The 26,207-nt window shown below is 54.8% G+C and overlaps 1 protein-coding gene across 1 annotated transcript in view; it reads right to left on the reverse strand.

The window, feature by feature from the left end:
• PAX8 (paired box 8) overlaps positions 1–26,207 on the reverse strand; it is a gene marked incomplete at its 5' end in the record, with an annotated part of 77,214 nt that overhangs the window by 20,370 nt on the left and 30,637 nt on the right. Inside the window, 5 exons of the mRNA XM_081264573.1 lie at positions 63–238; positions 380–508; positions 837–925; positions 2,572–2,772; positions 4,499–4,664. Of these exons, the coding sequence (XP_081120699.1) occupies positions 63–238; positions 380–508; positions 837–925; positions 2,572–2,772; positions 4,499–4,664 (761 nt within the window). The remainder of the gene's footprint in view (positions 1–62; positions 239–379; positions 509–836; positions 926–2,571; positions 2,773–4,498; positions 4,665–26,207) is intronic.

Here is a 26,207-nt window from a genome sequence, read left to right on the forward strand (position 1 = left end):
GCCGTGTAGAGCAGGTGCCCCAGCCCCCAGCCCTAGAGCTCTGCGGACTCAGTCTGGCTCACCTGCTCGCCTTTGGTGTGGCCGGGGGAGGCGTAGGCCTCGGGGTAGTGCTGCCGCTCGAAGGGGCACTCGAGCGGCTCCAGGTGGTGCTGGCTGAAGGCGTCCGTGCGCAGGTGCTTCCGGGGCCCGCTGCTGCTGCTCTGGGAGTCGATGCTGAGCCGGCAGCTATCCTGGTCACCTGCGTGGCCAGGCAGGGAGAAGGCTTTCAGGGGACCCATCCACCCATCCCAGGGGGCCAAGAGCCGGGCTCTTAGGTCTGGGCCTGCCACCCTGCGAGGGACAGACCCCGAGTGTCCCCGCCCGTCCCCACAGGACTCACTGTCATCCATTTTCCTCTTGCTGTCGCTGCTGCCAGGCTGGGCGATTCCCAGGAGCCCGTTGATGGAGTAGGTGGAGCCCAGGGAGTCCGACTGGGGGGACTCGGGGGGCGTGACGGCGGAGCTGGGGACTGCAGTGGGCGAGAGGGAGAGTGTCAGGCCGAGGGAGTGCCCCCAGCCCCTGCAGCCATCCTGGAGGGACCAGCCAACCACGTGGTGACCTGAGCCCTGAGCCCTGGTGGCAGCTGGAGTCATCCATGCCTGTCCTTTCCACCTCTCTGTGGCCACGGGACCTTTCATGGGGACCAAGACAGGCTTGTCAACTCGACAGCTCGGTCCACACAGGGGCTGGGGCAGGTGGGTGGCGTGGGTGCTGGGATGCGTCTGGGGGCTCCTGGGGGACGCGGTGGGGGTCTGTGTGCCAAGGGTTTTGTGAGCTTTCAAGCCCCCAGAACTCACTCAGTGTGTGTCCTGGACTCAGGGACTTGGTGGCCACGCAGCTGTCCATGGGGAGGTTGAATGGTTGCTGCACTTTGGTCCGGATGATTCTGCGAGGAAGAACAAAAACATCACTAGAGAAAGAGGAGGAAATAGGCCCCAGCGGTGCCCAGGTGGGTGGCCTTTCTGACACTCCACTGGTCACCTCAGAGGAGTTTCCACCTCAGTTAGTCCACGTCTGTTATGGTGTGGATGTGAGGTGTCCCAAAGCTCAGGTGTGAGACAATGCCAGAAGGTTCAGAGGAGAAATGGCTGGGGTGACAGCCTCAGCCCAGCCAGTGAACTGACCCCTGCTGGGATGAGCTGATGGCAGCTGAGGTGGTGGGTGTGGCTGGGCAGGTGGGCATGGGGCTGGCCCTGGGCTACATACTTGTATCTGGTGTGGAGTCTCTCTCTGCTTTCTGATCCCCATGTGAGCCTCTTCCCTCCACCACACTCTCCTGCTATGATGTTCAGCCTCACCTCCAGCCTGAGGAACGGAGCCTGCTGTCTATGGATTGAGACCTCTGAAACCATGAGCCCTCAATAAACTCTTCCTCCTCTATAGAGGTGATGCTCGGGTCATTTAGTCACAGCAACAAGGAAGCTAACTAGAACAACATCCAAATCCCTGATCTCTATCTTCACACCGGCCCTGCCTGTGTCCTCATGTCATGTTGGAAACATCGGTCACTCAAGGTCAAGTGCAGATGGGGCATCTGCCTGCCCCTCCCAATCAAGCTCATCCCCAAGTTCTGTGGGTTTGTCCTTGATAACCTCTCCAGCCTTGATCCTTTCCTGATAACCTCAGCGCATGCCAACAGTGTTCTTTCCGGCTGCGGACACTCAGGGCCCACTCCTCCACTCTTGACCCTTTCCAATCGACTCACCCTATTGGGGCAAGGTGAGATTTTTGAAATGCAAGTCAGCATCCTGCTTAAAATCTGACAAGGGCTCAGAGGTCAAAAGCAAAGAGTATATAACTTGGCACCAACCCCTCAGCATGCCTCAGGTTCCCTTCCCTCTGTCTACTGGCTCTCCTTTAGCTTCTTGTATAAGACTGTGTTAGCCACAGGGCATTTGAATGTCTCAGACCTTTTTCCTTTGCTCCCTTTTGACTAGTCAGCTCTTCTTCCTTGCCTCTTACTCAGGGGAAGCCTTTCATAACCCCATAAAGTCAACCTGTGCTGGTCCACATGCCCCCATGTTCCTGTCCTTAGCAGGACTTGGAGCTGCATTTTTATAATGTCTGTGTGGGTACTGGGTTTGGTCTGTGCTCCCATTAGACTGCAAGCTGCACAGGGGAGGAGTTTTGTGTCCCCAGGGCCTGAAAGTGATGGGTAACTGAATGAGTGATGAATAATGGATGAAGAGTAAGCGCTTGATGGGCTGTAGCTATCTGCAGGGCTGAACAGATGACCAGGTGCTTGAATGGGGCCAGGAGAGGGGTCAGGAGATGACCAGTTCAGGAACATTCTTTGGTCCAATGAAAGAGGATGTGGTATCTGAGGAAGGAAGGTGCAGATGGGTCCCTGTGGAATGGGGCAGGGTGCCCCCAGCGTGGAGAGAGGAGGCAGGGGGGACACCTTTGGGGATGGAGAGGTCCTGCCAACTCTGCAGCACAAGGCCCGAGTCCCTCTGGGTTGGGCCCCTGCTCAGTTCCTTCATGATCCCAAAGCCAGGCGCCCGCCCAAGGCCAGAGGCTGCAGTCTCTCACCTGTTGATGGAGCTGACACTGGGCACGGTGTCATTGTCACAGACGCCCTCGGCCAGGAGCCGGTCCCTGATCTCCCAGGCAAACATGGTGGGGTTCTGCCGCTTGTAATCCCCGATCTTCTCCACCACCTTGGGGGTGGCCACCTTGGGCTTGGAGCCCCCTATCACTCCAGGCCGGATGCTTCCAGTCTCGTAGTACCTACTCCAATAGAGAACCCCAAAGAATTACCCAATAAGCAGGGGGTCGCTGGGGGGGGATGTCGCCAGAGCCTCCCCCCCTCTGTCTGTCTGAAGCTTCTGGGGAGGGCCATGGGAGTGAGGAGCCCAAGGATGCCTGCGGCACCTGGCATGCCCAGAACTGTCCACATCCCTTTCTTGGGGAGGCTCATGCTGCCGCCAAACCAGAGCCCTCTGCTGGACGCCCCAGCTCCTCTCCTTGCCTTGCCTCTGTCCAGGCTCTGCCTGCCCCCATCAGGGCCAGGGGCACGAGGTGTCCCCTGTAAGGAGGGGCGTCTTGGCTGGGCCCAGTGGGAACCGTGGGGCACAGTGGCAGTTTCTCTGGGCTGAAGGCTGACTGATCTACTCCTTGACCATCTTGCTTTCACCGCCCATGTGAGGCTGGTCCCCTGGACTCTGGAGGCCAGCCTTGGGGATCCCTGGCCAGGCTCAGTCCCCCAAGCTGAGCCTGCTTGCGTCCAGCCTCTGCCCCGCTCTCTGCTGTGGCAGATGGGTGGCCTGGGTCAGGACATCCTCCCCTCCCTGCTGTAGACACCCTCTTCTGCCATCGGGGCCAATCTGTCTCTTCCAAACTCTCTGTTGGTCACTAGTGATCAGAGCTCCCCTCCTGCCTGGGACTCCACAGCCATCTTGGGAATCCCCTCTCCTGGACCCCAACCTGACAGCCCAGGGCAGGGAGTCGGGGTTTCCAGGGTTCACTTACAGCCAGGCCCTTTGCCTCCTGGCACCGGGGGTCCCCCTGAATCCATGTGCGGTGTGGAGGAGGGGGACGGGTGCATGGAACTACCTCAAAACCCAGAGTCCTCCAGGGCGGGGCATTTCTGCTGGAAGCCTGTGCTGCCCCTGCCCCCCGAAGTAGTTCCCCACCTGGTTGCAGAGGGAAGGTGGGGGCCTAGACCCAGTCCCCTAAATCAGTCTGAGCTGGAGCACAGACACTTAATTTTATTGTTATGTTTAAGTTTCTTCCAGGGCAGCTGGGGCTGAGGGCCACCATGTTGGGTGCTCATAGAGCAACAGTGCCCAGGGGTCCCGAGTGTCACCTCATAAGAATCCCAGCCTCTAGGCCTGACTCCCAGAGAGGCTACTCAGGGAGGCCGAGCTGGGCCTGGAGACTGAGCAAGCCACTCCCTTGCTTCTGTCACAGGGGCACAAACCCAGACGTCCCCCTTGCAGTGGTTAGACCCCAGGAGCCTTCTCTACTGTGGGGCCCTTCTAGGGGCCCCATTTCCCTAGGTGTCAACAGAGAAGGAACTGGGGGGTGAGTCTCCTGTATGAAGAGCAAAGACGGCTGCAGAAACGAGGATAAAAAGGAGCCGGGCGCAGTGGTGCACCCTGTCATCCCAGCAGCTCAGGAGGCCGAGGCAGGAGGATGGCGAGGTCAAGGCCAGCCTCAGCAGTGGTAAGGCGCTAAGCAACTCAATGAGACCCTGTCTCCAAATAAAATAGAAAATAGGGCTGGGGATGGGGCTCAGTGGTCGAGTGCCCTGAGTTCAGTCCTGTTAACCCCCTTTCCCCCAAAAAGAGAGAAGCCAAAGGAAGGAGAAACGGGCGGAGAAGGAAGCGAGGACAGGGAACAGCAGGAGGCCATAGCGGGCAGAGGTGCCACCACACCCTGTCCGGGTCCCAGGACTGAAGCTGGACGTGGGAAGCCAGCTCTGCAGAGCGTGGGGCGTGCTGAACTGCGAGCTTACCTGCCGAGGATCTTGCTCACGCAGCCGTGGCTCACGCGGAGCTGGCGAGAGATGTCGCAGGGCCTCACGCCCTGGTGGGCCAGGTCCACGATGCGCTGGCGCACCACTTCGGGCAGGGGTCTGCCGTTCACAAAGGCCCCTCCCAGCTGGTTCAGCCCGCCATGGCCTGGAAACACAACACCCCGGGGAGAGTGGTCAGGATCAGGCGGGGAGGTGGGGAAGCATAGGCTGCAGGTGTGCGACCGTGACTGAGCCCTGCCGTGACTGAGCTCCAACTTGGAGTCCCACCTCCTGGACGGGGCACCAGTGGTCCTGATGCTCAGACCCGACGCCCACTGCTGGTTCCAGAGGGGCACAGCATGCCCTGGGGGCCCTTGGGGCCTGTCCTATCTCCTTCTGACCAAGCCCTTCACTCCAGACACCAACCCCCTTCCTTCCTCTGAAGGCAGGTAAGGAGAAAGACTCAGGGTGTCCTTGTGTCCTGGGTGTCCTGGGGGGACCCTCTCCTCCCTGGGTCTCCTTTCCTTTTCTATGAAATGAGGGCTCAAGAGGAGATCCATAGTCTCCCCATTTCTCTTTAAACCACAGAAGTGGTGTTGAAACCTGGTCACAAACATAAACACCAAAGAATGAACCCAGAGCGTCTCTGGTTGAGCTGGGGGGAGCAGACCCCAGTCCTGAAGCGGTGTCCTGCCTGAGAGAGCCTCAGGGTTTCTCCTCTAACAGGTCAGAGCACTAAAATGGTGGGCAGAGGCCTGGCTGGGGATGGCCCCGTCAGGCCGCAGACTCTCAGCTGCTTTCCTGCTCTGTCCTCGGTCCTCCTCCATTCTGAGCCCATTCTCTCAGCAGACCTGTGCTGACTGAGTGCCCACTCTTTGCCAGCCGTGGTGGGAGGCTCATGGTCACTGAGGTAAATAAGTCAGACCCCAGCCGGCTCTCGCCTCATGGCTTTATTATAGTAGAATCCCAAAGTAGCAAACAGTCCCTTGGAACCAGAGGAGGGGACCTGGCCCCGGTCAGGGAATTACAGAAGGGTTCCTGGAAAGTCGAAGCTGAGGCCAAAGGTAAAGAGGTGCCCGCTGAGTGGGAGAAGAAGGAGAAAACTATTCCGGACAGTGGAACAGCGTATGCAAAGGCTTTGAGGCCAGAGGGCACCGTCGGTCAGACTCCCTGACATGTTCTACTCCATGAAATCACTCAGTGGGGCTAATTTTAGGACTCAGATCTCCACTTTTTCAACCAGGGGACTGGGACCAGGAGCATTTTAGCGACTTGATTTACATGATTCATTCGAGACTCAAGACTATACCAGAAAGAGCCAGGATCCACCCGAAGTCTGAGGCTCAGACCGGAGCTGCTCCCAGGCTACCCAGTGGCTCAGTGGCCAGAGCTGGCCGGTGAGGTGTGGGACTGGCCTGCAGTCCTTTCTGAAGGTGCTGTGGCCTGGGTAGGGAAGGTCTTTTCACACCAGAGCATGATTTGGTGGATGACCTGGAGGTGGTCAGAACCCTGGGGTGGGAGTCAGAGAGAGCCGGCAGGCGAGAAGGAGCCATGACCAGGCCCCTGTGGGAGCCAGTGGAGTCTATTTATGACTGTGGGCGGGAAGGGTCTTAGCTGGGCACTGAGTGCCTTTCATTGCCCAGTGACAGCATGTTCTGAGCTGCCTGTCCATGTCTCCTCAAGGGCTCCAGCGGCCTTCAGCAGAACAGCTCCCTTAAAACAAAGGGCTGTGAGCCTCAGCACAGCCCAGTGGGAAGAGTGGCCCTCATGCTGGCCCCTCTGGCCACGCATCTCCCCCACCTGCCATCGTACTGCCCTTTGGATCTTTTGGGCCCTGAGGCTAAACACAAAGGGGTGCTGGACAATTTCCCAAACAGACACAACCTGCTAGGTCCAGCTTTGCCCCCATTTTCCAGAACTTCCGATGCCCATACGAGGAGGAGGCTTGGGTGTTTGTGCCAAGGCCAAGAACCACGGGGTCCGATTCCTGCCTCGACCTGACCCGTTCCAATCTCATCCTTTGAGAAGGTGGGTTTGGGGTTGGTTTGCCACCCCAGTGTTTCTGTCTGTTGAACAGTTAACGTGACTTCTCGTCGTGTCTGCTGCTGTCCTGGGACAAGTGCCACAAGAAGACGGGGGATGGACGTGGAGAAGTGTTGGTGGCTGAAAATCCCGATAGAAATGGGAATGTTTTTCTGATTTTGTTTTTTGTTCACATGGCTGAGGGCTCTGACCCAGGCAAGGCCCCAGGACTTTCCAATGTAAGTGTGTGTCAGAATCACTGAGGAGGTCGGCAAAAATGGCTGGACTCAAGGCTGTTTCTGAATTAGTAGGTCTATGACGGAACCAAGAATCTGTGTTTCTAAGAAGTTTCCAGAAGGTGTGACTGTTACTAGTCTGAGACCACGCGGAGGTCCCTGGTTTAGGCCAGGTAATGGCTGGTGAAGACAATTTTAAGAGAATGACTCTGCTTGTTCCCCTTTCCTCCAACCCCTTCTCCTAACAAGTATTCTTTATGTACTTTGGTTTTCTTTTTCTTTTTTTTTTCCTTTTTTTTTTGTACTAGGGATTGAGCCCAGGGGCACTTAACCACTGAGCCACATCCCCAGCCTTTTTGGTTTTTAATTTTAAAACAGGGTCTCTCTAAGTTGCTTAGGGCCTTGATGAATTGCTAAGGCTGGCCTTGAACTTGCCAGCCTCCTGCCTCAGCCTCCGGAGCCGCTGATTACTGGTGTGTGCCACCAAGCTGGGCTTGTACTTTGGATTTCATTTCTTTTAAACTCAATGACCCATCCACCAAGTGCCAATCATGACTGAGATACCAAGTGCTGAGGCTCAAACCTTGATGCTGTCCCTTGGGTCCTTAAACCCTTTCAGTGGATACAATCAGATAAATTGGGAATTGCCATGTCAGAGGGAGAAGTCCCCAAGAGAGGTCAGTCCAGCTGTGAAGTGATCGGAGGGCAGTTGCAGGGAGGAGAGACTAGGAGGTGACCCAGGAAGGCATTTCCACAGGAAGCAGGAGCAAATCCCATGTGTGAGGTCTTGGTGACTTGGAGAAGTTGAGAGGCATGGACAGGCAGGAAGGTGAGCTGGAGAGGGCTGGCAGCTGCGGATGAAATGGCTCCTATGGTTTGAGGTTTTGAACCGAGTCCCTGCAATGGAAGGACTTTCATCTTTCCTGTGTCCGGTGTGGGGGAGTGGACTTTTCTAGGTGAGTCACCACCAAACACCCAGAGGTGGGTGCAGGCTTCCTTCCTGCCCTGGGGAGTGGCCTGGTGCCCACTGTGCTGACCCCCTTTCTATGCTGCTCTGCAGACGGGTGGGCCTGAGGCCGGAAGCCAGCAGTGAGTAGGAGCCCCTGGCTGGGCGCGAGGCGGGTGCAGGGAAGGTGTGAGTCAGGAAGAGATTTGAGGTTTAAGCAAAGACCCTTTGCCTTCTAGAGGGGCGTGGGTGGGGAGGGGTGGGTGTGGAGAAGGAAGACCTGTGGCCTGGCCGGATGCTGCAGACAGGGGGCCAGAGCTTTCTCAGGTCCAAGGGGACTTATCCTTAGCTCTACATGGGGCTTGCTCTCTCCTTTGGGAAAGTGATGTTCAGAGAGGTGTAGGGCCATCTTTATAATTTTTTCACCACTTAGAAGACTCTAAAGAGCAGGGACAGGAGAAGAAAAAGGAGGCTGATGTCCCGAGAGTCTCATTACATGCACTGATATCAAACCTTCAAGATGCAGGAAGACTTCTCCCATGCCCTGAAGTGCTTTGCCCACATCCCTGTCACAGAACTGACTTCGTGAACAGAAGCTTTATCTAGTGTGGATTCCTGTGCATTCCTCAAGGGCAGGGCCTGCTTTGTCTCCCTAACACCCGATGCACAGTTTAATCAACGCCTGCACACGCATGAGACAAAAATGTGCTCTGCATTGTGGGGGTGGTGGCAGTGATTCGGGGATCCCCTGTGGTGACCCCCAAGTCCCAGATTCCAGCACCACCCCTGGTGTCCATCTCAGCCTGGCCTGTGCTCCAACATTCCCCGAATGCTCGCCTGCAGGTCTGTGGTCTCTACGCCCTTCAAGTTTCTCCCTTTCCAGAATCAAGTCCATGCCTTCTGCTTCAATGTGCTCCCAAAGAAAGTGTCCCAGAACCGTGGAACCCCAGGGCCCCACTCTGCAGAGCGGATCAGCCCGCTGCCCATGAGGTCATGGGTCACCTAGACACAGATCCTCAGATTGGGATGAAAAGAGCAGGAATGCAGGAAAGCAGCACCCTGTGTCTGCTGCACCCCAGTGTGCTGGGTGGCCCTGGGGATCTCTGTGCCTCCCTTTGTCCTCCTCAGGGGACTGGAGAAGAGAAGGTCTGAGGAAAGCTCAGACCTCAGAATCTCATTGATTCCTCCTCCTCCGACCTGTTCTAGAACCTGAGATTCCATAAAGTGTCCCCCAGGGTGTTTTGGTTTGTGTTTGTCTTTGTTTTGAGACAGGATCTCACTAAGTTGCCCAGGATGGCCTTGAACTTCCGATGCTTCTGCCTCAGCCTCTGAGGAGCTGGGATTACAGATATGCCCCATGGGGCCAGGCTTTCTTTTATATTGTTTATCTCTTTTCTACTCAGTCCTTCCTCTGCAGCTACAAATGCAATTAAGTTAATCCGTGTTGCCTCCCCAGCCCTTGCCTTGGAAAAAAATTCTTTTCTTGACCATGAAAAACTCTCTCTCTCTCTCTCTCTCTCTCTCTCTCTCTCTCTCTCTCTCTCTGTGTGTGTGTGTGTATATATATATATATATATATATATATATATATATATATATATATATTTGTACTAGAGACTGAACCCAGGGGTGCTTAACCACTAGCCCCTGCCCCAGCCCATTTTTGGTATTTTATTTAGAGACAGGGTCTTGCTAAGTGGCTTACGGCCTCGCTAATTGCTGAGGTTGGCCTTGAACTTGGAGATCCTCCTGCCTCAGTCTCAGGCGTGCACCACCACATCTGACTTTCCTGTTTTCAACCCCGTCTTAAGAAGCAGGCAAATGTGCTGCTCCCGTTCCCTTCTTTCCTCCCACTGGCCCCGCTGCCTCCTGCTGGGCATGTGCATCAGCACTTGGCCATGGGGGCAGTGGGTGGCCAGGGAGGGGCTGCCAGGGGCCATGTTCTCTCTCTCCAAGGGGCTTCCACACAAGGCCGTCCACTGGCTCCTTGGACCTTCAGTCTGGGCTTTCCGATCTCTTTTCCACCATGTCTGTTGCGCCCCCAGGTTTCTCTCAAATCTCGGGGCTGCTCCACTCCGAGGCTCTCCTTGGCGGCTCACTCTCGCTCTTCTACTACCACCCATCTTCCGAGGCATCGGGGGTGTCCCAGGTGTCTCTAGGTCAAGTCTTCCTGCCACTTGCACATTCAGCTTCCTGTTGGAAATCTCCACTTAGGCAATAGAGAGGCTGCTTCTCTTGTGTTGGCTGGTGACCGCAGTGCCCTGCAAGCGTGGAGCTTGCCACCTTCCGTGGCACCCTCTGGATTTGGCTTCTGCATGTCCTTGGAACTATTGGAGGATCCCCTACTGCAGGGCCCTTGCACATGCTGCTGCCTTGGCTTGGACCTCTTGTCTTATCTGTTGACTCTTGTGCATCTTGTGGAGCTCAGCTCCAGGTCACTTCTTCCAGGGGCTCTGCTTCATCCTGCAGAGCAGGTCAGGGTCTTGTTTAGATGTTCTCAGAATATCCTTTACCTTTCTCCCACAGCATCCATCAACATGCAGGATCAATACGATTGTTTTTTGAGAAATTTGGTTGAAAACAATAGGAGGAGAGTTTTATAGTCAAGGGAACTTGGGGGTGGAGAACAGTGGCTGGTGAGGCCTCACATGCTAGTTTAATTCTCTTGGTAGGTCCACGAGGAGGAGAGGGCTTTAATACAGGGGATTGGTTTTCTGGGTGTTGGAGAAAAATAAGAGTATTAAGGAGGAACTGAGGTGATCTGAGATGCAAGGAGGAGAGAGGAAGGAGGGGGAGGAGGGATGGAGGCAGGGGGAGGAGGGAGGAAAGAGGGGGAGGAGGGAGGAAGGAGGGAGAGGAGGGATGGAGGCAGGGGGAGGAGGGAGGGAGGCAGGGGGAGGAGGGGGGAAAGAGGGGGAGGAGGAAGGGAGGCAGGGGAGGAGGGAGGAAGGAGGGGGAGGAGGGAGGAAAGAGGGGGAGGAGGGAGGAAGGCAGGGGGAGGAGGGGGGAAAGAGGGGGAAGAGGGAGGGAAGAAGGAGGGGAGGGAGGGAGGGAGGGGGAGGAGAGAGAGAGAGAGAGAGAGAGAGAGGCAGGGAGGCAGGGATGGATGCAGGGAGGCAGAGAGGGAGGCAGGGGGAGGAGGGAGGGAGGCAGGGAGGCGGGCAGATCCACAGTTAGTCAGTGAAGCTCACAGGCTGCTCTTGGCCTCCAGCAGCTTGGCTTCCTCTGACGTGTGCTCTTCGACATGAACGAGGTCCAGATCCCACAGCCCAGGAGGAGAGAGGCTGGCCTGCTGCTGAGGAGCCGGGGTGCGTGCAGGGTCCTCTCGTGACTTCCACACAGTCCTGGACGTCAACACTGGAAGTGTGCACACTTGCTGAGCTTCCCGTTGGATGTGGCGGCATGTTCTGTGGGAGCATGTTCTGCTGAGATAAGAAGCCTTCTCTCCATTTGACACCAGCGGGGAAACTGTCATTAATGGAGGTCTTTACATTCTGAGCCAAGAAGACCTGTCCTTCTGACTCTGGAGATAAAGGCTCTATGGAGGATAGCGGGGGGACAGACTCTGTCCTCATGGTTTCCAGCAGAGTTGGGGCGACATCAACATGCATTCAGGGGAAGATCCATGAGGGCCAGGCTAAGCTGGGGGCACAGTGGATAAGAGTGCAAACTGCTCCTCCTGAGAACCAGAGAGCCCACTGAGGGGAGTTTCTGACAGCTCTGGGTGGCGATGCTGCCCCTTCAAGTCTGCCACTGTCCAGTTGGTATAAAAGAAACTGGCTCCCGGTTTTTGTTGCCAGGGAGCTCAACACTATGGTCAAGGTCAAGGACATGATCAGTCCAGCCCTGGAATTTTCGGACTCTTCAGGTACCAAGTATGCATCAGTCAATGAAGTCGTTGCAAAACAGAAACTTACTCCTAGGTATTTCAACAGAAGGGCTTTAATGCAAGGAATTGTTTTCCCAGGTGTTGGAGAAAAATAAGCGCACTCAGGAGGAACTGAGGTCATTCTGAGATACAAGCTGAGCGTCCCATACAGGCTGATACAATTCCAAATCTGAAAAGTTCCAGAATCCAAAATCCTTTGAGCACTAACATGATACCACAAATGAAAAGTTCCAGTCCTGGCCTCTGTGACAGGTGGCAGTCCCAACACAGGTGCATAAAAACATGGCATAAAATAACCTTCAGGATATGTGCATAAGGTGTATATGGAACACCAATGAGTGTCATTTATCTCCATAAATACATGCAAACAAATAAGCTATCTCAGTAAGTATATGCAAAAACATTACAAGATCCCCAAGGAGTCCGAAGTCCAGCACTTCTCTGGCCCTAGCATGCTGAACATGGGGTGCGCAAGCCACTGCCCCAGGGCTGCAGGAAGCAGAGGGCAGAGCTGGAGTTATGGGAATGGAGATCTTGGAGGGAGTGCCACGGAGCTGGGGCTTGGACCTCTGAGGGGACGTGGGAGGCTGGCCCTGGAAGGGCTGGACCAGCAGATGCAAACCCCTTGAAGGAGGAAGTCCTTCCACAGTCTCTGGCCTTCCACCACTGCCAGGTGGCCCCTTCCCTCACAGAAGTCCAAACTGATAGGCAGCTTTCAAACTTGTCCCCCTGCCTGGATGCGTGGGCAGGGCTCATACGGCCACTTATTTCCCTTCTCCGAAGCTGTGTAGGCAGAGGTTGGGAAGCCCCTGCTCCATCGCTCCTTGAATCTTGTCACGGGCTGCTCCTGTCTTAACTCTGCCCCTAGGTGTGCTGGGTGAGCACAGTGCATGTATGGGACTAGGCACTGGGCCTGGCCTGGATGGGCCCTCCACAGTGTCACCGTCACCATGACCACCTCATCCACCCTGGTTCCGTGCCAGGCCCTGCTACAGCATGATACGCAGATCAAGATATTTGGGTCTCCACCCTCTTGGAGGTTAGGGTTTCATGGAAAGTTCTTTCTGTAGCGGTTTCAATTTAATTTTTTGTGTCTTTGCAAGTGACAGAGCTCTCCCACCCCACTGGCCCCTCTTCTTGTTTTCTGTTCTCCCTTTTCCAAAATCCTCAGTGATGAGACAAGGCATAGTTCTGGATGCCTTAAGGGGCAGGAAATAATGCCAGCTCCTCCTTTCCCCTCCTGCAACGCATGACTGGGTGGTTATTCATTGAACTCCTGCGTGTTCTCACTAATGCCTTCTCCCCGTCTGGGGGGCTCTTTCCCTCTGGCAGGCCCCAGTGCCACTTACTGCAGCCACAAAGACCAACCTGCTCTGAGGCTCCTACAGCTTAAGCTCAGGCAAATCTCAGAGTCCCCTAAAGGATAAGAAGTCTGATTTCCTGGGATGTCCCTGCTTTGGATCATCGCAGAGGGTGGCTGAGATGGGAAGACTCTTTCCCTGTTTCCTCTCTGTTGGAGAAAGGGGGCTGTGGGTGAGGGCAAAGGAAGGAGATCAAGGATAGATCCAAAAGTTTCCCTTGGATTCAGCTGTGACTGGGAAAGAACCAAAGTTGGCTGATATTAGACCCATATTGGACCTAAAAGGAGGAGGAGGAAGGGGGAAGAGGAAGGGCTTTTATTCAGCCCCTGTCCCCAGTTAGCCAATGCTTAGTAACAATCCTGGGCAGCATCATGGGGAGTGTCCATACCTGAGCCCAGTGGAGAGCCATAAATTTGGCCTTCTGATAAGTTCTCATGGCAGGAAGACCTGGGAGACAGGAAGACCAGCATCCCCTCTTTATATAGAACAGAGGAGGAGGAGCAGAGAGGTCATGGAATTTGACCAAGGGCCAGAACTCAGAGCTCTCAAGAGGCCATCCCAGATGGTCCCACCACCTGGCCCCTCCTCGCCCCCTCTTGGCACCCACCACTAGCAGCAGTCCCTTTTTGACTTTCCCTAGTTAGAGAGTGAACCTGAGTCCCACTCTTCCCTGTTGGGTTATTCTCCTCCACCCTCTTTGTTCACGTCCCTCTCCACTTCCTTCCTTCCCACGCCTTCCTGCTCTGTCCTGGGTCTCTTCCAGTTGCTTTACTTCCCTGTATTCCCATCCAAGCTGCTTGCCTCTTCCCCATTCTCACCAGCTCTCAGCCCCTCCCCATCAAAGATGGCGGAGGCCCCTGGGCTGCCCTCTCCCTGCCCATTCGCCCTGAGTCTGGCCCCTCCCTCCCTTGGCAGGTTGGCCACCCCTTCCCTGCAGAATCTTGATTGCCTGCATGGCTGCTCAGGTTCTTTATCCCATCTTCCCCTCAAAGGCATCCACAGCTCCTCTGTTATTCTTGTATTAGCATTGAACCCATTAAAGCTAATTTGTTTGCCCTAATCTCCATTTATTTTTCCCTAGTTGATATTAGATTTCCCTTTCTATTGCTCCAGCATGATTTTCTCTTTGTCTTCCTAATGGTCTACCCCCCTCTCTCTTCCTCTATTAATCTGGTTGGCTTCACTGGGTGGTTTCAAGGCCTTTCTCTCAGCCTCCCACAGCCCTGGGATTAACCCTGTCACCTCCCTCTCAGGAAGGACCCCAGTGTGTGGGTTTCCAGAGATGTAGCGGCTGCAAAAGTCACCAGCCCTCTAAGCTCCCCACGAGAAGCAGTGCTGGACCTGCGGCCCGGCCTGCTCCAGAGGAAGTCATTTTGCAAGCCTTAGGCATACAGGAACCAAAGAGCTGGAGGTACATGGGGCACCCAGAGGCTGCTCGGAGTCCAGGAGGGGTCCCTGGGCAGACTGGCCTTTGGGGTCTCCCAAGAATTTCTGCCGGCTCTCTTAAATCCTTAATGGTGGGCCAAACAACAGATGGGCCATTTTTTCTTTGTGGCTAAGCCTGGGAACTGTCTCCCAAGCTGGAGACACACTTGCTCCCCTTCCTGAGGAGGGCCACCCATGGCCCTCTGCCTGTGTCTCTTATTCAGGTCTGATCTGGACAGGCCATGCCTTACTGCCCGGTGCGGCTCAACTCACAGGGCGCAGACCACCACTTCTCCTGCTGCCCACTGGAATGGCCGGCGGAGCTCAGGAACTTCCCCTTGGGTCAGTTGACCCAGCCTTTTAGAGTGATGCCCCAAACCTGTAGTTTTAAAAAGTTCCTCTGGTGAGCATCCAGTTTATATCCACTCAGTAGATGTCGATAGTTAGGCACTGAAAGTATTAATTAATGAATTAACCATGAGTTTGTTGGCAGAGGTTCCTTGGAGATTTACTGGAGGTCATTTTCTGACTTCTTCTCACTGAGCTTCCTGGAGGCCTGCAGACTCCTGGCATTACCCCATCGGCTGCAGGGACCCTCTGGTTGCACAGCCAGGCCCGGGCGCTGTGCTCAGAGCGAGCGGGGACACCTGCTGGACACACACTTTCACACCAGCGTCCATGCACATCACTGTGCTGTGTGCCCCTGACCCGGCGGCCTGTGGCTGGAACGCTGCACCCACTCTGATAATATGCCAGTAGGTGTGTGAGGTGGCAGGGAGATGGTTTCAGAGTGGAAGATAGTCCTGGCCCTTGAGACACTTGTCTTACAGGCTAATGACCTTGACATTGGGAACTTCGACATGTCCAATCCGTTCCCCTGCTATCTCCTGTTTTCCCAAGCCCTGAGGAGTACCGCCCCGCTGGCTGGGAGTGAGAGTGTGACCCTGTGGGGGTCGGTGGACCATCCAGGTCCCCATGACGTACGCTATCATGAACAACTAGGGTCACATATATGACCCTGTGAACCGCTGGCTCAGAGGTCCCATGCTATAAATGTGGTGTAGTGAGCATGGCTTTAAACATCACCCAGAGGGGAACAAGGAGGGAGACCAGAGCTGGCTAGAAGAGGGCCTAGTGGGGACAAGGGAACACCAGAGTGGAGAGAAGAGGGGCAGGGAGGGAGGAAAGGGGAGAGGGGATGGGAAGGAAATGCCATCTGTAGCTGGGGTGCCTGTGGTGGCTGAGAGGTGGGAAGAGTGGGGGAGTTGTGACGTCACAGGACGCAGAGACAGGGGACACAGACACTGCCTTTTCAAGAGGGTGGAACTGAATAATGTGAGCTGTGCTCTCCCTCCAGGGCTCTTGGCTTCTGAAGTGTCACTAGTGACCAGCTCAGGGAGGAGGGACAGCGGGCTCAGCCTGAGAGAGACAGCAAGTGCGTGTGTGTGTGTGTGACCAGCTGCGTGTGTGTGTGAGAGAGATCTGTTCCCGTGCACCACTAGGTTCAGGTCACCCGCCTGCGGGGGGCCGACACATGAACAGCTTTTTGAGCAACACCCTAAGTCAGATCTGTGACCAAACTGCATCTGTACTTTCCACGCCTGTTGACAGTCTCCCCAGAACCTGGCACCATAGCAAAGAGGGTCTCCCACTTCAAAGCCACACTCCTGGCTCAGGAGGAACGGGAAGGGACAGACACACCTGAGGCTGCGCGCTCTGGGAGGAACCCGGGTGCTGAAAATTGGGAGGCCTGGTTTGGCAGGCCCTGTCACCTGTGACCATGCTGGTGGCGTCTCACCTCCAAAGAGGAGTTGATCCCACCTGTCCTAATACTGACAACTCCAGGACTGCCCTCAGGCTTGGGAACAGAGGCCACACACCCCCAAGAAGGGGTGCAAGAAGGGGTGCTCTGTGGGGACGTGTCGTGCAGGTGCCCCAAGTAGCAGACTACCAGAAGTGGCCCTGGTAGAGAAGTGGCCCTACCGTAAGAAGACAAGGGAAGGCCCCTATGGTGGGCCCCCTGGGCTGCCGTGGCCAGCAGACAATCCAGGAGTGAAGTCAAGAGAAGCATGCAGTCATGTGCACAGTGACCACACAGCACACTTCTCAGAAAGTCCCCAGCTGGAAAAGAAGCTGACCTGTCCATCTCAGGCCACAGGTCCACTTCCTGGAAGAGCCAGGACAGACCTTATGTCTTCTGATCTGGGCCCGTGTCCATTCTGCCACCTCAGGAGGCCTGTGGAGCCATCTTGGCTGGGGCCATCTTGGCAGTGGAGGGAGGGATGGCAAGAGGGAGTGGGCTGTGCTCTGAACCAAGGCCACCGCGGGTTCTTTGTCAGTGTGATTGCTCGTCATTTTTACATTCTAAAGCATGAAACCCACACTTAAGGCTCTCACTGGGGTTCTGGGTTTGTGAGGTAGAATCCTCTCCTCTGTGGGGGCAACAGGGAAGGTTCTGGAGGACAGGTACTGGCTTCCCGTCCTCTCTCTGCCAATCCCAAACCAGGACCCAGAGCAGCTGAGGGCCCGGTGGGGGCTGAGCCAATGACATGCCACACTCAGACTGTTATCATCGATTTGTGTCCCTCCCATTCCTAGTGTAGTTCCCAACCTCAGAATGTGGCCTTGTTGAAAACAGGGTCTTAGCCGATGATGGCATTAGGACGAGGACATTAGGATGGGCCCTGATCCAGCGTGACCATGCCCTTGTCAAAAGGAGGAAGTGGACCCAGCGACAGCGAGACGGGGAGGAGACTGCAGTCATGTTCCCCGGAGCCAGCGGACACCACAGACCACCCCTGGAAGCTGGGGAGGGCAAGGAGCCGACTCCCCCCACAGCTCTTAGAAGCCCTTCGTGCTGACCCCTGGATTGGACACTTCTGGCCTCCAGAGCTATGGGACAATGAATTGCTATTGCTTAAAGTCCCCAGTTGGTGGTACTAGGTCACGGCAGCCCTAGCCAACCAATGCAGAGATGGACCCGTTCTCAACCTGCACTGGCCACAGCGAGCATGGGAAGCCCAGGGGACGTCTTTTCAGGGTGTTTGGCCTCCCACCCCTTCCCCCCAAGTGGCTCCCCAGCAGCCAGGTTAGTGAGAAGGAAAGGCCTGAAGGCTGCCTCACATCTCACCCTCCCTCAGGGCACCTGCTTCTCTTGACATCACGACCTCCCCACGGAGCCACTATCCGGTCTCCATTCTTGACCCTTCCATCACGTGGCCAACTTCTTCTTTAATGGAAGAATGTCAATGAACCAAGGTAACAAAGCCCCAGGCAGGCAGCCATCACCCTTGCCTGCTGGGCTGGGTTCCCCCAGGCTGCCAGGACACCCAGGCTCTCCTCCTTTTCAGACCTTTCCCACATGGGTTCAGTCTGCAGGGGGGCTCTGCACTGGCCGCATGTCCACAGGACTTGTCAACGTGCTGTCGGGGAAGCGGTTCCTGTTTAGTCCAATTTAGCAAACCTTCATGGGGCCTCGGTTGCAGCAGGGCTGGAAGTCACAACAGCCCACAAGGGAGGTGGCCCTGGGAGCCCCACTCATAGACAAGAGCAGCATCTTGGAGGGGTAAGTAGGCTGTGCATAGCCAGTTAGAAGCAAATCTAAGGTTACATCCAGGTCAATCTGCACCTGCCCATGACCAAATGGAAGTCTCTGGAAGCAGGAGACATTGTCCAAGGAGAAGGGCTGTGTACTTAGTGAACTTTCATGGGAGTCTCCACAGGGGACAGGCCTCCGGCTGGCCTCCACTGGGCCTCTGATTCTAGATCAGTTTCTCAAAAGTTGATTTTCTAAGTCTGTTCGGTGTCACTAAAACAAAATACTCAGAACTGGGCACCTAATAAGGAAAAGAGGCTTATTTTGACTCAAGGTTTTGGAGACTGAAAAGTGCACAGTCAGGCTGCCCATCTCTGCTGACGTGCTCATGCTGCATCGACCCACCACATCCCGGGTCTCACTTTGTCAGAGACCACTGTCGAGGGAACTAATCTGGTCCTGGAAGGACCAACCTCTCCCGTGCCAGGGTGCCACCTCTTACAGTTTCTACCAACTCTCAATGCCCTTATATTCACATGAACCTTGGGTGGACAAACCATATCCAAATCCAGATATTTAAATCACAGAGCCTGCAAAAGCATCCACAGGAGCTTGTGAAGGATGCAGATTTCCAGGGTCTTACATTTACTAACAGGTCTTAGGGGTTTCTGATGCTAGATTAGAGATGAAATTGAAAAAAAAAACCCTTCTCTATAGCCAAGAAAAACAAAGAAGAGAGGGGAGGAAGAGACAGAGGAGGAAAGGAGGTTCCTCCACATAACAGATATTTTTTTAAGTACCGAGTATTTGTCTACTATGCACCGAACATGGTTGGAGTCTTAGCCATACTTTACTCAGTACTTACAAGAACCTTGCAACCCTTGGTCCTCGCAGGTGCCCTCACCTGAAGTCTAACTAAACACCTTGCCAGGTTGATGCCCATGTCCACCAGGCAAGTGCCCTACAGGGTCAGCTGCCCAAATCTGTGTGTGTGCACCTTCTGTGGTTCGCTGCTGCCTCACCTGGCTACCCTGCATTGAGGCTTGTGTGCCACCTGGCTCGTGTGCCAAAAGATGCCCCAGGACCAGGGAGGGGACATAGTGGGGCAGCTCCAGCCCTGATGGCTGTCTTAACATCTCTAAAGAGCCTTGTTCCTCATTTCTTCAGCCCCCTGCTCTTCATTCATGGTAAAGAAGCTAGAAGAGTAATTACAGCAAGATCACAGGAAAGGATCAGGTGCGCTTCACATTGAGAAAACTACAGACAAAACTCAAATGGACAAATTAGGTCAACCAGTAAAACAATAAACCTCGTTATTAGAGAATTAGGTGAAAATTATCAACACATTCACAGTCCTCACTCCAGATTGGATTTTGTGTAAGGTGCTGGGTCTGAACAAGGTGTTTTATCTAGGCTTAGAGGTAGGATGTCACTGGAAAAAGCCGAGTGACAAGCTTGGTTTGTTACAAGTACTGAGTGCCAGGGAATGGCAAGTCAGACGGGATGGCCACTGAGGTTGAGGGGGGCTGAGGGTGGAGAGGTAGAGCGTGAGCAGCATTTGTGGAAGGAGCGGGGTGTAGGGATGGTGGTCCAGGCTGCTGGCATCCGATGGGCAAAGGCCCAGTGGTGGGAGTGTTTTGGAAACAAGGACCAGTTGGCTGGAACCTGGGTCCGCACACAGAAATGGTGGGAAATGGGGTCAGGGAGGTGGGATAGTCTTGTCAGATTGGACACCAGCAGTTGGCCCCCAAATGTTTGTTAATGATTGGATTAAGAGAAAGTGGAAACAGGAATCTAAGATGATTTTGGAAAATCACCAGGTGAAGTTTCCCTGGAACAGGGCCAGGAGAGGACAGAAACTGGAACATTTTGATGATGTGAATAATCTAGCTATCACAGATTATTGCCACAGCTGTTCTACTTAATAAAAAACATCATCAAGCCCAGGGGGCACAGCCAGGAGGTAGGTGGCTCTGGCAGAGAGCTAAAAAGAATATGAAAATTCCAACCCCCAAAGCCTTAGGTCAAGCCAGGGTGGAAGTTTCACGTACAAGTCAGTGAAAGGCCTGAGACTTTATAACAGCAGCTTAGAGTCAACACCAAGGACTGGCTTCTCTTGCAAAGGGCCCCAGCAGCAGATCTGGACCACGCCCACCTCCCCAGTGCTGTCCTTCCCAAGGGCACACACATCTCTGCTGGGGTCCCACGGGATGGCTCCCAGCCCAGCGCTTCCCTCCACCCTTGCTCAGAATTTTCAATCTGTCTAGACTGAGGTCTTTCTGCTCTCTCTCCAACTGTGGCTAAAAGTCCAGTTTGCTTTTCTCTCTTTTGAATGTCAACGTGAAGGCGGAGACCATGGATCTTGAGCTCTGTAACCCCGAAGCCCAATGCCACGCCTGCCCCATGGAGGGGCCCAGTAGACATTTACTTACTGAACTGAACGGTCAAGTAATTACACTCTTTGAAGCAATTCGGAGTTGGAACTCAGGGTTTGCACAGCCAGGGGATGCATAATTGGGTGAGAGGGTGTCATAGGAATAGAGTAAATGAGATGGTAGGGGTCAAGGTGAGAATTTGCCCAGGACACTCGGAGATGGACTGTGCTCCAGCAAAGCACCTGAGTTCCTTAAAAGATCACTGCACACCTGCTCTACCATGTGCCTGGAATGAAGGGGGCCTTGGTTAGGAAAAGCAAAGGTGAGTGAAGGTATCCTGGGGATTCCTTCTGAGGGAGAGAGGCAGGTCCAGCTCAGCATTTCACATAATCAGGGGCTACGATCACTATGTGGCCATCAGACAAATCCAGCCTCAAGCTGACACCGCTATTCCAACACCTGTCAGGACATGGGGCACCTGGAAGGTATGTGTTCTGCACAGAGTGTTACAGAACAGGGAGCTCAACATGGCAAAACTGTAATGTGCTGATCAATCAGATCCCCGATCCTAAGGGGAAAATGGTGTAGTGGCTCATAAATAGAAAAATGTGCACCTTGAATTTGAAGGTATTTTATCCATAAAAGTACTTTTTCCTGCTAGTGTTTTAGGTTGCATCTATGGGTATCTCTGCTCACCCTGGGAGAGAATCAATGGTTTATGGAAGTTCCACTGACCCTGACTGCTCGGATGTGCAAGAGGTCCAGGATGACAGCATATTGGTGTAATAGCTGTGAACACGTTCATGCGGGTGCTGGGACAATCTGCAGCTGTGGTTGGCTTCCATGTTTCCTCTTCAGGTTTTAGTGTGTGAGCTGGGGCATGCTGCTTGTTAGGCTGTGGGGCCAAAGCTGAGGATCCCCCTGGCGTGGAGCTGCTGGGAATTCTGGGTGAGGCAGACGTTAGGGAGGACATTCTCATGGCCTGAGCAGAAGAGCCTGCTCAAGACAGCCCTCAGCCACCCGTCCTTGATGTCCATCCTCAGTTCCTCAGGGGACCTGAGAGACCAAATTCTGGAGAGGATGGGTCCCGCTGCTATTGCCACTGTCCACCCGGGAGGAAGAACCAGCACGCACCCCAGAGTAATGGTAGGGGCTGACACTGCCCAATGACTGACTGTCCTTGAACCTCATCTGAAAACCAGAATGCTGAACTCAAAGGTCTGAACAGGGCCTCAGTGACCACTTGTGTCCAAAACATCAACGAGGGACTGGATCTGCAGGGTGGGCATGGCGGGCATGGTGGGCATGGCTGGGACACTGGAGCTCCTTTATTCAGACCTTGCACCATAGGTTGCAAGACCAGGGAGGTCACAGGTCAGTCACCTTGTGTCTAGGGGACTCCCACTTGCCCTACCACACCTACCACCACTTTCTCCTAGCAACTGCGGGTTCAGCTGGGACTCTTCAGTTGCACCTGTGATTTCAGAGCTGAGTGTCTGGGCATCTATGAGAGCAGGGGCTTCTCGGGCCTTCGTTTCAGTTTATCACCCCTGGACCTAGGACAGTGTTCGATGTGCTCGCACACACATGGTTCAGTATGTTTAATGTGTGTGCAGGAGAGCAGTGTGTGTGTATTGTATGTGAGCATCTGTGCAACAGTGCTTGCTGTGTGTGTCATGTATGCAGGATTGGAATGAAGACAACCAGCAACCCAGGCTGCAAATTTTAAGGAGGCGGCCTCTCTCAAGGCCAACCCTACCTTGCAGGAGCCTGAGATGTGTTGTGTGTGTGTGTGTGTGTGTGTGTGTGTGTGTGTGTGTGTGTGTGTGTTGGTCCTCCAGTCACCATCCACAGGTGAGGGAGACTCCTTCTTCTCATCCCCCCAACTGGGTCCTGCTCACTCAGAACAGGCCACAGCCAGGACTCCCTTGGCTTTGGTCAGCCCTCATTCTACCCTTGCCAGGCTCTGGGAGGCACCACAGGGTCACAGAGAGAGACCCAGTCTTGGGAGGGAGTTCCTGCTCTGCCCTAAGGAGGGCCTCTCTGGCCCTCAGTTTCCTCCTCAGTACAATGTGACAACAGTCTCATCCCTGAGTCCCCTCTGGCCTTAACCACCTCTAGGCCAGGTGGACTATTTGGTGTGACACAGCCCCATGGAGTTCCCAGGGTGTGCGGGGACACAAGCTGCAGGTGCTCATCCAACAAGCTCAAGTCCAGAAGGTAAGAGTCGCTAAGCATGGCATGGCAGCCTGCAGACACAGTGCAAGGGCCCCTGGAGGCTTTAGGGGTCAGTGGCGGCGGAGCTGGGTGCCTGAGGAGGGCTGGGACGTGCCAAGCCTTGCTTGACCAGTGTGACGCCAGCCCACCTGGAGGCAGCCTTCTGAACAGGGAGAATGAGTACCCTAATCACAGAGCAAAGGGCTCCAGGCTGGCCAGCGTGAGGGGTGAGTGGGGGGCTCAGAGATAGCCATGTGTGACCCCTACGGCCAGCCTCTGAATCTTTCCCTTCCTCTTCCACCAAAGAGGAAAGACAGGTTCTTGGCCTCCTTGGCCACCGTCTACGTGGGAACTGGGAGGAGCACAGAAAAACTAGTCTGCAAGCAGGGTGTGTGCACCATTGTGTCACATTGCACGGTACAGAGAGTGACCGCCAGGGAGGTGGGGACGAAGAGTGGCGTGGGCAGGGGCACGGTGCACCCCTGGGCCTCAGATGTCCCTGGGCAATGGACACTTTCCAGCTGATAGGACCCAGCCAAGCCCCAAGGAAGGGAGCCTCAGACCACAGCCATTTCACTGTGGGGGAGGGGGCTTGGGAGGCAGGGTCCTGTGGAGGCACAGGTTAGCATGGGAAGTGCATGGTGAGTGTTCTGAGTTAGCAGAAGTGGGCAGAAACATCTCCCTGGCACCAGCACCAACAGCTCTGCCATGTTTTGCTCTGAACTGGCTGCTGCCCCCAGATGCAGCCCAGTGTAGACCATTAGGGGACAGCTGAGCAAACACAGGCTGCCCTTCTGGACCAGAGTGCTCCAGGGATTCACAGGACTCCAGAAGGCCACTAGTTTTATCTGCTAGTGGGGATGACATGGTTGTGCTCAAGATAAATGACCTTTGTGCCCCTTGGTGTTCCTTCCTTGTGCTGCCCGAGTTGATTCACCTGGGGGTTCCCTCTCTGGGCCACACGGGAGCCGTGACAGGGAATCTCAAGACTCCTGCACCCTGACTCAAGGAGGCAGGCACTCTCACCTCTGCCTGATGGACGCCCAGTTATGGGCCTCCACTACCCTGGTCACGAATGCCTCCGCTGCAGGCAGGTCCCTGCACATGGTGGGTGGCGCTCTGTGTGCCTGTTAAAGCTGAACCGCTGCCTCCTGGCTGGACTCTGGTGTCACTTCCCACCACGATGCTCCTTCTAGTGTCACTTCTCTCCTCCCTCCCACCTCAGAGACATGGCTCATCACTGAGTGGGTCCCAGTAAGTACCAGAGAGTCACCTCTATTACCACCATCTCCTTATTGATGATGCTCAGGAAAGAATCTCAGTGTTCAGTAAGACAGCCAAGCAGAACTCAAGCCAGGGGCTGGTGTCCAGCCACTCAGAGACTTCTGAGGGACAACCAGGGTTCATGTCATAGGGAAACTGGATCATGTCTACATAGTCGGAAAGTATAAGGCAGAGCGGGTGGGCGTCAGGACAAGTGCTTGGGGCCGCCTTCCTGCACACAGCACCTCTGCCAACCATGGAGAGTGCTTTTTACTTTAAGCTAATTCTTCTAAGCTCCCAGGATATTCTGGAGTCCAGCATAAAGTTCATGGTCAGCCCTTTCTGCCAAAAGCCCAGTGCTTTCCCTGTGACTGGGTTTCCTGATAAAATGAAACAAGCCCCTCTGGATGGGGCTGTGGTCACAGCTGACCATGGCCAAGGCACCTGGGCTGGCCCACCACGTGTCCCTTTATTTAACCCCAGCACTCCTGCCTGCTGTGCCTGTTATCTGGTACCTGTAGAATATTAGAAATTCTCTCCGAAATTCTAAATGCAACATTTCAGTGTTGGGTTTAGAGTCACCTTCGTTGAGCATGTCCTGGAGACCACCTTCCCTGGTGACCACTTTCCCTGGGGACCACCTTCCATGGAGACCACCTTCCCTAGTGACCACTGCAGGAAGCAGAAAACTTTCCTCAAGGGGTCACTATGTGCCAGGTGAGGACACTGGTTTTATTTGCGTTACCTCCTAGAAAACTCTGCAACGTCCCCGTGTTGAATACAGGTGAAGAAAACAAGCCCAAAGAGAGTTGACCTGCATAAGGTCACACAGGGAGAAAACAGCAAGGCCCGGTCAGGAACAGAGGAGGGCCAACAGGATCAGGAGGCTGGCTCATGGTGATGTCAAAAGCCCCTCACCTTCTCTTGACACCTTGCTGTGGTCCCCAAGCTCATTCCCGGGACCGAAGCTCTGCTGTCCTCCTGGAAGGATCAAGAGCCCAACACACACGGCCCCGGGTGCGCGCAGACCCGCTGCCCAAACGATGGCAGACGGTGGAGCCATTTCCCCATCGGATACGTCACCAGCCAGCTCCCGGACCTTTCTGCTGTGCTGGTCTGACAGTGACAATTTGTCCCAGTGGACTAATTAGCACTAACTACCCAGGTCATGCCAAGGCCACTTAGGAACACAAGGGAAAAGACAAGCACCGGCGACCACGGTGGCTGAGCAAGGAGGAGGAAGAAAAGAGCTGAAGAAAGGGAGGCCAGGACAGCTTCTTTCTTTTCTGTCACTCGGCTTAAACCAGAGGCGGCATTCCCCTGAGGATTGCACAGAGCCCGGGACCTGGGCAGCTATGTCCAGGGGAAAATGGGAAAAATGAAACCCCTTTCAACCTAAGACTACAGAGTGGATCTCTGCAGAAGCTGCACAGGGGTGGAGGTCTTGGCCTTGAACTCTTGAGGGAAAGGGGCCCTGAGGAGGCTGCCCAGGAAGTGGACCCGAACTTGGAGAAAGGCTGCCCAGCACCGGCCCCGTGCCTGGCTGTGCCGTCTGTGGCTGGGCCCGAGCGCTGGCTCCTGGTGGAGAGGCAGGTCTTGCTGGTAACTCTGGCCCTATTTCCAACACAGAAACTCCTCAGTCTCCGAAATGGAGCAGGCAGGGAGGCCCTTGCCTTTGAGATGCCAAGGGAGGAAATCAGGTTTCCTGATTTCAGAACTTCCACAGCTGGAGACCCAAGAATGACTTCTTTTTCTGGACCCAGTGGAGACATGGTAGCCTTGGAGGCGATTTGCTAAGAGAAGGCCCTCCCGCTGCCTTTCCGGTGGCCGGTGTGCTCCTTCCTGTTCAGAGAGACTTCCAGGACAGCTTAGAGGCCACGACCACTTCTCCCCTTTCACAGACGGGAAGACTGAGAGCCATTCTGAAAAGGCAATATGCTTTAAGAAATTGCCAGAAAGGCATCTGACAGGGGAAAGCCCTGGAGGTCACTGCTGGCACAGGCACAGGGGCTCCTACTGAAGGTGCTGGCAGAGGTTCCAGTGAGGTCGCAAGATGGTCCACTTCCTGCTCACCCCTGCACCGAGCTCTGGTAAGCAGGGCTCTGAGGGGGCGGGGCCGGTGGAGAGGGCACTGGAGGTGGGTGGACCTCTCTGAACATCACGCCTAATCGGTTGTCAGGAGCCATGCCTGCCTCACAGGGTGTGTGAATAGAGGGCATGGGGAACATGCCTGCTGCCAGCACAGGCCACACCTGGAATGGTCCTCAGAGGCCATGACCACAGCCTCCATCTGTTGCAAGCTCACTGAGGCCAGGGTGCTCAGCTCCCTTTCTTGGGATAGAAAAGTAGAACAGGCAGATCGGGAGGGCTCTGAAGTTGGCTATGCTGAGCCCAGAAATATCTGGCATCTCATGTGACATTTGGAACTATGAAGAGTAAA

Source organism: Spermophilus citellus, assembly GCF_964194105.1.
Source record: "Spermophilus citellus genome assembly, chromosome: 13".
Classification (NCBI taxonomy): Eukaryota; Metazoa; Chordata; class Mammalia; order Rodentia; family Sciuridae; genus Spermophilus; species Spermophilus citellus.